The sequence below is a fragment of the Crocodylus siamensis genome, chromosome 2, assembly GCF_052110815.1.
Source record: "Crocodylus siamensis isolate JL-2025a chromosome 2, ASM5211081v1, whole genome shotgun sequence".
Taxonomy (NCBI): domain Eukaryota; kingdom Metazoa; phylum Chordata; order Crocodylia; family Crocodylidae; genus Crocodylus; species Crocodylus siamensis.
Genome location: NC_143396.1, coordinates 169,397,615 through 169,409,034, shown reverse-complemented (window position 1 = coordinate 169,409,034; position 11,420 = coordinate 169,397,615). Strand labels below are relative to the sequence as shown.

The 11,420-nt window shown below is 44.4% G+C and overlaps 1 protein-coding gene across 1 annotated transcript; it reads right to left on the bottom strand.

Moving 5' to 3' along the window:
• Positions 1 to 3,604: 3,604 nt before the first annotated feature.
• On the bottom strand, positions 3,605 to 4,552 carry LOC149871246 (olfactory receptor 10V1-like). The gene has a single exon (XM_090034887.1). It carries the CDS (start codon positions 4,550 to 4,552, stop codon positions 3,605 to 3,607), a length of 948 nt encoding a protein of 315 aa, XP_089891013.1.
• Between the last annotated feature and the right edge of the window lie 6,868 nt (positions 4,553 to 11,420).

The window sequence follows — 11,420 nt, the reverse complement described above, 5'->3', positions numbered from 1 at the left end:
AAAACACAAAAAGGAAGTTTATAAGAAGTGGTAACTTGGACAAACAACTAGGGAGAAATATACAAATATTGCTCAGACATGCAGGGATGAAAAAAGAAGGCCAAAGCACAACTGGAGTTGCAGCTAGCAAGGGACGCAAAGGGTTTCTACAAGAAGGGTTCCTACAGGTATATCATTAACAAGAGGTAGATCAGGGAAAGTGTGAACATGATATACTTTAACTTTAGCAAGGCTTTTGATATGAGCTCTGTAATAAGGAACTCTTGCCCTGTCATTGGAAAGTGGCATAGCTCCTTTAAGAGCAAGGTTATTGTAGCACAGACACAGGCATCCCACAGAGCAGATGTTAAAGAACAGCGCTGTGGTGAAGTCAGCTGAGAGGGAGGCATATGACCAGTAATGGGCAGGCCTTTAGTAGTATATTAGCTAGAGCCAGAGCAGGTAGCTAGACCTGGGAAGAAGCAAGGTGAAGCAAGCCTTGCTGTGAGATGGCTACTACTGATGGTTGCCTGGCAGAGAGCTTTGGGAGTGCAATTAGAGGGACCTGATTCAGGGCCTGGAAGAAGTGTGATAAGGTAGCTGGTGGCCTGGGTTTTTGTGTTGCTTCAATTTGGCTTAAATTTGTGTTTAGGTTAACCAGTGGTTTGGAGGTCCTATTAGTGCCTGGGGGAGGCACATGACTGGAGCTGGAGCCCAGAAGACAGGCCTGGAACAATGGGCCTGGGCTAAGGGACCAGCTAGAGTAGAGGAGTAGAAGCCCCAGCAAGGAAGCAAAAGTCTAAGGTGGTCTGGTGGCTTTAGGGAACAAGTGTCCCACCTGAGTGATGAGGTGAGGCATGGGCATGACTATGGTAGTGACTGGGGGTCACAATTTAAGTCCTTAAGTCCAGTAAGTTTGGCAGAGTTTACCATTGAGGAAGAGGAATCTGCTGCAAAGGGATCTACTGAGTTGCAGCAAGACAGGGAACAAAACAATAGTTGTACAGTGGGAATGTCTACACATGGGCTTTAATGTGCATTAGCCTACTGTAATGTACATTAAAGCATCACTAAAAACATGCTATTTAGTCGATCGATGCGTATTAAAACAGCCTAATGCATATTAAGTGTCACTTAAAAATCATGGACACTTTTACACATGCTCCGGAGGTGGGGTTAGGGGTGGGGCTCCGAGAGCCGCTCTAATTAAAGTGCCTCTGTATCTCATGTATCAGCATCCCTGCACTTTAAATGGTGGTGGCTGAAGTGCAAGGACACTGGTAAACAATACACAGGAGCCTGTTGGGACATGGTAATTACCACTCTCCAACAGACTCGATTAATCGAGTCTACTCCAATGTACTGTAATTACAGCATATCTGCACTTGTATAGAGGCACCTCTTACTCTTTAGTTGCTGCACATTAAAGCAAGCTAATGCACATTTTCTTAGTACTTCACAATGGACATACTAAATTTAATGTGCATTAACTAAAGCACATTAATGCATGTGTAGAGGCACCCAGTGAGTACCATTTGTGAAACTTTGCTCACTACAAGAAAAGCTCTATGCTTCTGAATGGCTGCCCTGAGGGACCTGATGAAAGCTTGTGCCCAGAGAGGTGAAGACATGTTAGATTGAGAGGCTGTGTCAATGTCATTACATAAACAGGCACATGGGAGGCTGGATGAGGTCTTTTATCAGAATGTGAGATGTAAATTTCTTCCACCAACTCAGTACTAAAGCATTATGCAAGGGGCAAGATATGTCTACACATATGTAGTTCTTCTGTATGAATTCCAAAGACTTCTTGGTCCACAACAGGGATAGACCTACTTTTCTGTTGGGTATGATGAGCATTTGGAGAACTGCCTGATAATTGTTGCCTGGTTTGTTGTTCAATGGAATGTGTGTTCCTGTTCATGCCCGTACCATCTATCTCCCTTTGTATCCTTCTAGGCCATGTAATTTTCTTTATTTCTGCATGAAAGGCTGATTTTTCCCGGCAACCTTTCAGTGCTTAGCTTCCTTAGAATATCCAAGTTACAGTTGTTCCATAGATTATAAGGATGTGTGGACAGATACTCATTCATTATACAACACTAGTTGGTCATCTAGGAAGACATTTTATACCAAGAGGGTGCTTCCCATTCTAGATTACAATCCACTTTGGATTCGCTTTCTTTCAGTTTTATCTTTTTAAAAATGTCTTAATTAATATATACCAAAATAACATATTAGCAATGACATTTTTAAGAGTAGCATAACTAAGGATGGGCAGGGAGGCACTATCCCCAAATGCCAACTTGGGAGGGTTGCTAGAATCATCCCCTGCTTCCACAGTGTCCACTCTCCAGCAAAAAAAAGCAGGCCTATGGCATGGCTCTTGCAGCAACATCAGCTGGTACATGTACATTCTGCTGCTGCTATTTTAAAAGCAAGAGCAGGGGTGGTAGTCCTATCACGGCATGGGTAAGACTTCCACATGCACTCCCCTCCCTCTGCCATGCTCTCCTCCTAGATCCATGCCCCCTGACTCCCCATTCTCCTGTGTGATTTGCTAGGGCACAAACTCTGATTGTTATGCCTCTATTTTTAATCATTTAATTTCTGTGCCCTTTCAAAGTCCATCCCCTTTTTGTTCACTGAGCCGTTCTAAATGGGGTGTCCCAGGGGTTTCTCCCCTACCCTAACTAGTTCTGCCTGACCATCCCTGTATAAGATGCCCTTCACTACCAACCCCCTTTCCTTCCTGTTTGCCTTTTCTTTATTAAAATACACCAAGATACTCCTATAGAAAACAGATCAATGCACAGTTATTACAAAGCAGTTACAGTTTCATCACAGTGACAATCAGTCCCCCAACCCTGCACTACTTTCCCTCAAAAGTCTATCTCCAGTGTGCTTGTACCACAGCAGCTACTTCTGCATTCTAATAAGAGAAACCATATGCAGAAAAGCTATGTTGAAGAACTGGGTGACAGGTGGGTGCTGAGAACTGCTAAACTAGGAAATGCAGGAACGAAGGCTTTTTACCTCTATGCTTTCTGTTATTCCATGCATCAGTGTAGAACCCATTCAGGGGTCTAGGAAGAGGCTTGCTGAACAGCTGGAAAATTTAGAAAAGTAGAGCAAGTATCTAGTCTTTCCACTGCGCATTGTCCAGGTGGTGATTTTTCTGCTGCTTATAATTTGGTCAAATCTGAATAGATATTTCTGGTACAAGCCAAAAGATCTTTTTTACCATGTGAATATTGGTTTGCTGAATTTGAAGTATTTGTTTCAATCTCCAGAACTGCTAATGTTGCTGGAAAAAAAGGAAAACTATAAGACTAGCAAAGTGATCCACTTTTCATTAGTCTGGAAATGGGGCCTTTTCAGAAGAGTAGACATCAGCTGTCTTCAGCATGACTTATGCTTGATCAAGGCTTGGCCTACCATGGGACTCCCATGAGGTGTCATGGTACCTTGACCAATTTACTCCCAAACACTCCAAACTATCTATCAGTACCACAGCCTGAATCCAGAATGTAACTGGTGTCCCAAAGGTAGAATCTTCCATGTCCTCCTCCCAAGCTGCTTGAGTCATCCAAGGATTATTCATTTAATCGATAGCCAAAGCTCATCACTCCCTCTGGAAAAGCAACTTCCTTCCCAGCACTCTGCTGAAGGCGTCCTTCAGCTCCTTGTTCCTCATACTGTAGATCAGGGGGTTCACTAAAGGGGTGACAAAAGTGTAGACTACAGACACCACTTGCCCTTGTTCTGGGGAGTAGGTAGAGCTGGTGTGACAGTAAGTGAATATTGCACAGCCATATTGCAGAAGAACAATGGTTAGGTGGGAGGAGCAGGTGGAAGTAGCGCGGTGACGGCCAGCTGCCGAGTGGATCCGCAAGATGGCAGCCACAATGAAGAAATAGGAGATGCAGATCATGAGGAAGGGGACAGTCAGGGTTATGGAGGTGGCAGCAAAAACGATGGCCTCAAGGCTCTTCGTGTTGCCACACACCAGCCGCAGCACAGGCATCACATCACAGTAGAAGTGGTTGATTTCACTGGTATCACAAAATGACTGATGGAAGAGGAGAGTGGTAAACTGCAGAGCAAATAGGGAACCCAGTCCCAGTGACCCAGCTGCAAGGCATACACAGACCTTCCAACTCATAATAAGGGTGTAGCGCAGTGGGTTGCAGATGGCCACATATCGATCCAAAGCCATCACAGCCAGGAGAACACACTCAGCACCCCCCAGGAAGATGAAGAAGAACATCTGGGTGCCACAACCAACAAGGGAGATGGTGGCTTTCCTCCCAGACAGGAGGTTGGCCAGGGTCAATGGTGCAATGGAGGAAGAATAAAAGACCTCCAGTGCTGCTAAGTTGGCCAGGAAGAAGTACATAGGGGTGTGAAGGGAATGATCAGTGCAGACAATGAGCGTGATGGCAGAGTTCCCACAGAGACTGACCACATACATAAGTAGGAATGCCATGAAAATCAGCAGTTGCATCTCTTGGCGTGGTGAGAGGGGATGGAAGTAGAATTGTGTCAATCCAGTGTGGTTTTCATTCTCCATGGATCTGATGCACTGGAGCTGCCAAGAAAAAAGTAGAGAGAAGAGCCATTAGAGTGGCAATCTATTCCCTCCCTCATCTTCTAAGTGTCCAGTTTGGGCCATCTACATGGCATTTGTGGTCCTCTAGATGGCAAAAATGCCACTTACATCCAGATAGGAATTCTCCCCTAGCCCCATAGCTTGCTCATATATTTTATTGTCTATTCAGACAAACTGGGCATCTGTACCAGCAACAAAAAATAGAAGGACCACCTTCCTATCTCTTACCACCTTTTTTCCCACTGTACAGGATAGGCAGGGAAACTAAGTCACACAACAAGGGGTGGTTCCAGAGGGGTGCAGTGCTGCACTTGCACCCTCCTTTGATTCCTGCTCCACCCAAACTGTAAAACCATCTGCCTGGAAGTGGCAGCAGCATATCTAGTCATGCAGTGCCTCGTTATAATCTGCCTGATCCCTTCTAAACGCTATTCCACACATGTTAATGACCCTTTTTTCATTTTAATTTTCTTGATGTTCCACTAATCAAGCTAGCCTTTGTTCTGCAATTCAGCTGTGTTAGCGGCTCCTTGGTTGTTGGTTGTAGACGTGTTGGTCTAAGGACATAGGCAGGCAAGGTTCTGTGGGTAGATGTGATCTCTTTTATTAGACCAACTAAAAAGTTAGGGAAAAGTTCTTCGCAACCTTTCACACACAAACACCCTTCGTCAGGCATAGGGAAGCTCTGCTGATGTTTTGTGTTCTCCAAGGTAGAAAAGAAGCAAATTTACAACAAGCATGTTTGTGAAAATGCAAATGAGTGGAAGTTGGGACAACGATAGGTCAATATAGGAGGGGAGGAGGGGGAGGGAGGGAAATACGTGAAGGAATGCAAGTGGTCAGTTGGAATCTGGTTACCTGGGGTGTCTGATGTCATGTAGGTTGTAATGTGTCATAAATCCAAGGTCAATATTAAGTCCATGATTTTTTGTATCCAATAGATTTATGAAGTGAAGTTCGTAGGCTCGTCTATGAAGGGTGTTTTGTAAATTCCCCTTGAGGCTTAGGGCTGAGAGGTCAGAGAGGGAGTGATTTTCTTGTGAGAAGTGGGCACTCACAGTTTAATCGGGTATTTTTGTCTTTGATAGATTTTTGGTGTGCACTCATTATGGCACACAGTTGTTTGGTTTCTCCTACATATTTTCCATCAGGGCATCTGGTGCTCTGGATGAGATATATTACATTTCTGGAGCTGCAGGTGTAAGATCCAGGAATAGTGATGGCTCTGTTGTGGGGTGTAGCTATTGTGGGACTGGTGGAGATGTGTTGGCAGGTTTTACATTTCTTGTCCTGGCATGGTTTAGATCTATTTGGTGTGGTTTGGTAAGAAGTTCAATTCTGGTGATGAAATTAGTGAGGTTCAGTGCTTGTTTAAAAGATAGGGTGGATGGTTCTGGAAAGATTTCTTTAAGAATTGGGTTTTCCTCTAGTATGGGTTGTAATTGTTTGAGGATTTTCCGTATAGGTTCCAGGGAAGGTTGTTATCTCATAACTAATGATGTGCACTTCCTAGGGATTTTCTTTTTATACTGCAGCAACTCTTCAAGTGGTATCTGGGTGGCTCTTTCAAAAGTGCGATCTCTCTTTCTGGAAGATCGTCCTTGTTGGATGAAAGCCCTTTTATGACTTGTGGGATGACAATTGTGGGTATTCTCCTCAGTGCAAATTTGGTGGTAACCAAGAGAGCTTGGCTGTAAATTACAGCTTTTTTGGTGTGTTTAGAGCAGTGCTCACCGACCAGTGGATCTTGATCCACCAGTAGATCTCGGAGCCTCGAGTGGTAGATCTTGAAGCCTCTTAGAGTCAATCCAAGGCTGGGGTGGGGGGCTGAGTGCCCGCATGCAGGCATGCGTGCACCCCAGCCCAGCAGGTCAGTCCATGGGGGCGGGAAGGGGTGGGGACTATACTGAGGCCCCCATGGTGAGGGACAGTGCCACAGAGTCAGGAGCAGGGGTAGGTTGAGTGGGACCCTGGCCAGGTGGGACTTACCTGCTGGGGCAGTGCAGCCCCAAATAATTTTTTCTCCCTCTTCCTCTATCTGCGCCCCCCTCCCCGCTTCCCTCCCAACAGACTTACCTGCTGGATGGGGGGCAGGGAGTGGCAGCAGTGCATGGTAGATCTTGGGTTGCTTTTAAATGCCAAAGGTGATCTACTTTAAAAGGTTGGAGACCACTGGTTATGGGTGTTTGCTGGTTCTGTGTAGATATGTATGTTGGTCCAAGGGTTTCTTTTATGTAGTGGTTTGTATTTTACTATTCTGGATATCAATCTGGTGTCTAAAAAAGGAAATGTTGGTGCTGGAGTATTCAAGAGATAGTCTGATGAGGGGTGATGATTTTTGAAATTTCTTATGGCAATCAATCAGAGACTGCAGGTTTTCAGTCCAAATTATGAAGATGTCATCTATGTATCTCAGGTACAGTATGGGCTTGGCTGCGCAGTTCTTGAGGAATTCTTCTTCCAGGTGGGCAATAAAAAGTTTGGCATATTGTGAAGCCATTTTGGTGCCCATAGCTGTGCCCATGGTCTGGAGGAAGTATTGGTTGTTGAAACTGAAGTTGTCTAATGTATCTCCTATTTCACAGCCCTGCAGACTGTTTTTAACTCATCGCAATGAAGTTATATTTTTTTACTTCAATTCTAAACTGAATAATACAGCCTAGGCCCCATAGCATATTAGTGAAGCTTGTAGTTTATTTTTAACTGGAGAAAAAATTGTTGTTCTATATGTAATGATATACCTCACCATCTGCTCCCCCCTCTCAAAATCCTAGATCTGCCCATGTACATAATGCTGCTACATGAACACATTTAAAACAGAAATATTAAAATAAAACCGCTAGTCCATCACAGCATGCTACCTTAACGAGTGCATACTCAAATATAACATGGCATAATAATTTAAGGTCATAAGCAGACAAGGGAAGACATGGGTAATTTTAACAACAACAACATCATATAATTTGATGATTCTCTGAACTTGTTTTTTCCTGTCTACCTCCACCACCTTTTTAACCCCACTCATTCTCATAGGCAAGGCAAAAGCATTGAGATTTTAGCAGGGATTCTGAGTAATGTAAGAGAGGAAGTTACGAATATAACTGGGGAGATGTTTCTATGTGTAGGATACACACATGCACATGATGGAAGGGAGTAAAAGCAGCCTGAATAAAGTGAATGAGCTTATAGCACTGAATGTTTACCATTGAAATCTGTCTCCTCTGAGGGATTCGTATGGTCTCTGTAAGACCTATAGGGGACAGAACCTTTCTCAGTGGTATCTCCTGATAGGCATTCCCCAACAGGAAAGGGATAAAGGTTCTTGTAACAATGGCAGAGCCTTTCCCTACAACCCATCAAGACTCATAGTTGTAAATTATTTAACAAGGAGGGAAAGAATGATTCAGGTAATGGCTCTAAACTTGGTCCAATAATAGTCTGACTTGTAACACCTGTTTGCTGCCTATATAACAACTGGTAGAACTGTCCTCTGTCTTTTCAAAGCATGGCTAAATGAATCCCAGAGACCTGGCTTCATTTCCTGCTTTTTAGGCCATTAGGTTTGAAACTAAACAAGTCTGCAGCCCTTAAATTAGAAATCCAGGCAACTCACACTTCCACTCAAAGACCCAGTTTTCTTTAGCACAAATGTTTCCAAATGCCGATAGCCAACTCATTGCTGTATCTGGCACATCACAAGCAGCTCTTAATGGAAATCTAAAATTAGTCTAACGGACAAGATTCCTTTCCCCTAACATGAATACCATGGAAGTTAGCATTATACACTGATATGGCTGTCAATAAATGCACCCTTCAGTATTTCTGGATTTAATTGAGTAAAACACAACAGAAAGACTCAATGGCTTCTCCTTCACTGGCCTTGAAGAGCCTGTATGCCCTCATCTAAAGAAAAGTAATGTAGAGTCTGATCTAGAGAGGAAATTAACTGACAGCATCTAAATATATCTTATCAGTGAGTGGAGGGCCCTAGTGTGCATATCAGGGGAGGGGGGGAAACCCAATGGCCTAATCCAGATTATTCCTGAAACATATCCTGAAACAAAAGCAAAGGGTGAAGTCTAAATCCTAAAGTACATGTCTGTTCATGTGGATGTAACATTTTTGGTGACACAATTCTTAAGGAGCAATATTGAGTGATTCCATTCTGCAGGAGAATAACAGTGTCTGGGGCATTCACAAGGAACAAACATCTTGTTATGCAATTGTGCAAAGCCAAAGCAGGCATTTTTTTAGTGGTCTAGAATAACTATATAGATATTTGAGATTTTGAAATAGTCACTGTATAAGAGATAATTGGTCCCTGGCTGCTAAAAGAGTCATTGCATCTTCAGCAAGTCCCACTTACTCCTTTGCCCAAAGAGAGAGAAAATGGCCTGATTAACTCATAAAGGCATAATGTTCACCAGTGGATTAAGAGGTGAGGGGGAGTTGGAATAGTTCCTCCAGCTGTGCATATCATTGCAACAAGAACAGCAAGGCAGCTCTTCTTCCTCAGGGACAATCATCTCTGACACACATGTATAACTCCTTCTTAGGCAAAAGAAATTGCCCACAGTGTCTGCATTATATCACAGTCTCTATGCTCATTTCTGTTGCAACTTACTGTGCATCTATTTTGAATGAAAAGCAGGAAACATACAGAAAACCCCACCCCAAAAGGTAGAGAGAGATGCAAGGCAATGACAGGAATGAGAAACTGGGAAGTGCTACCATTCTGCCATTCATTTTTTTTAACAGGACTGATACCAGTTTTAAGAGGAGACTGGAAAAGAGAGCATTGATACAGAGTTTTATGGAAGACAGTGGCATAGCTGTCCTCAGGGAGAGATGGCAAAAGAAAGGAGAATATTTGCTAATATTAACATGAGGGAAGAACAACTACAAACTTCAGGGATCACTGATCCCAGAGGAAAATCTCTTGTTGACTCCTTCCCTATCATACCTATTTGAAGATGGGGAGCAGGAGTCCTCCTCAAAAATACTGGCTAGTGGTATGGGGTCTGTAATTCTTGCAATGGCTTATGAGGCTAAAACTGAGTTTTGTGCCTACTAAGGACCTCCCAAAGAAGCAGTCTCCTGCTAGTCTCTGAGCTAGTGTCAGCAAAATGTCTCTGAGAGGGAAAACCTTCATCCTGAAAATAACTTCTTATCATTCTTAATCACATACATTACACCACCAGCTATTTTTTGTCTCTTTCTTCATCATTCTTCTAGTACCTCTCAAGCATTTCTCATCAATGTCAGAGAAAGAAAAGCAAATTCATTCAGCTTCTCCCAAGTTACAGCACACAAAGACATGACCCTCTCCCTCTCCTGCTCCAACTCAGGCATGGAGCTGAGCTCCTCTGACCCAGACTGTGAGATCTTCCAACTCCCATCTTCTCTGGTTCTGTGCTACAAGCACTTCTCTTTCCTTACGCAGCAAGGTATCATTTAAGGTCATAATGGAATAGCATGCGCCAATCTGACAGGTACGAAAAAACAGATTGGTAACAACAGTCTTCAGCCACAAAAGTGAGTGAGAAATTAAAAATCCCAGTCCTGCTATTGCATGGAGAACAGGGTCATTTCTGAGCAGAGTAACCCCCTTTATCCCACGGTCATTATGTTGATGGCATCTGTTCATCTCACTTTACAAACAGACAGGTTCTGATTAACACTGAAGTGTTCTTCTTTAATACATCATCCATCAGATTAAAAATGTTGATGCCCTTTAGCATGAACTAGGAGAACTATATGTTAGCCAGCACTACTAGTTTCATAGTTTCTAGGGTCGGAAGAGACCTGAGCAGATCATCAAGTCCGACCCCCTGCCACGGCAGGAAAGAATACTGAGGTCAAACGACCCCAGCAAGATGTTCATCTAACCTCCTCTTAAAGACCCCCAGGGTAGGAGCCTGCACCACTTCTCTTGGAAGTTGGTTACAGATCCAAGCTGCCCTGACCATGAAGTAGCATCTCTTGATATCTAGCCTAAATCTACCCTCCACCAGCTTGTGACCGTTATTCCTGGTCACTCCTGGTAGTGCTCTGGGGAACAGGGACTCCCCCAGTGCCTGCTGGTCCCCTCTGACTAGTTTGTAACAGGCCACTAGATCCCCCTCAGCCTTCTCTTGTGGGGGCTGAACAGGTCAGGGCCCATAGCCTCTCTTCGTAGGGCCTGCCCTGTTGCCCCCGATCATGCGAGTGACCCTCCTCTGGACCCTCGCCTTGTTGTCCACATCCCTCGTGAAGTGCGGCGCCCAGAAACTGGATGCAGTACTCCAGCTGTGGCCTGACCAGTGCCGCATAGAGGGGGAGGATCACCTCCTTGGACCTGCTTGAGATGCATCTGTGGATGCATGACGAGGTATGGTTGGCCTTCCTGACTGCCTCTCCACCCTGCCGGCCCATGTTCATCTTGGCATCAATAATGACTCCAAGATCCTTTTCTGCCTCTGCACTGATGAGAAGGGAGTTCCCCAGCCTGTAGGTATGCTGCTGGATCTTCCTCCCCAGGTGCATCACCTTGCACTTGTCAGTGTTAAATCCCATCCTATTCTCATCTGCCCACCCCTGTAACCTGTCTAGGTCTGATTGCAGCCTATTCCTCCCTTCTAGCGTGCCCACTTCCCCCCACATCTTAGTTTCATCTGTGAATTTGAACAGGGTGATTTTTACTCCCTTGTCCAAGTCGCAGATGAAGATGTTGAACACTGCGGGCCCAAGGACCGAGCCCTGGGGGACCCCACTGCTCACATCCCTCCAGTTCTCAGGTGCCTCAGGTGGATTGTGTTTGTGCTGGTGTTGTAGTTGTGATGGTCCAGGA

Coding starts and splice junctions, on each gene's coding strand:
- LOC149871246 (XM_090034887.1), bottom strand. CDS start 4,552: ATGGAGAATGAAAACCACACTGGATTGACACAATTCTACTTCCATCCC.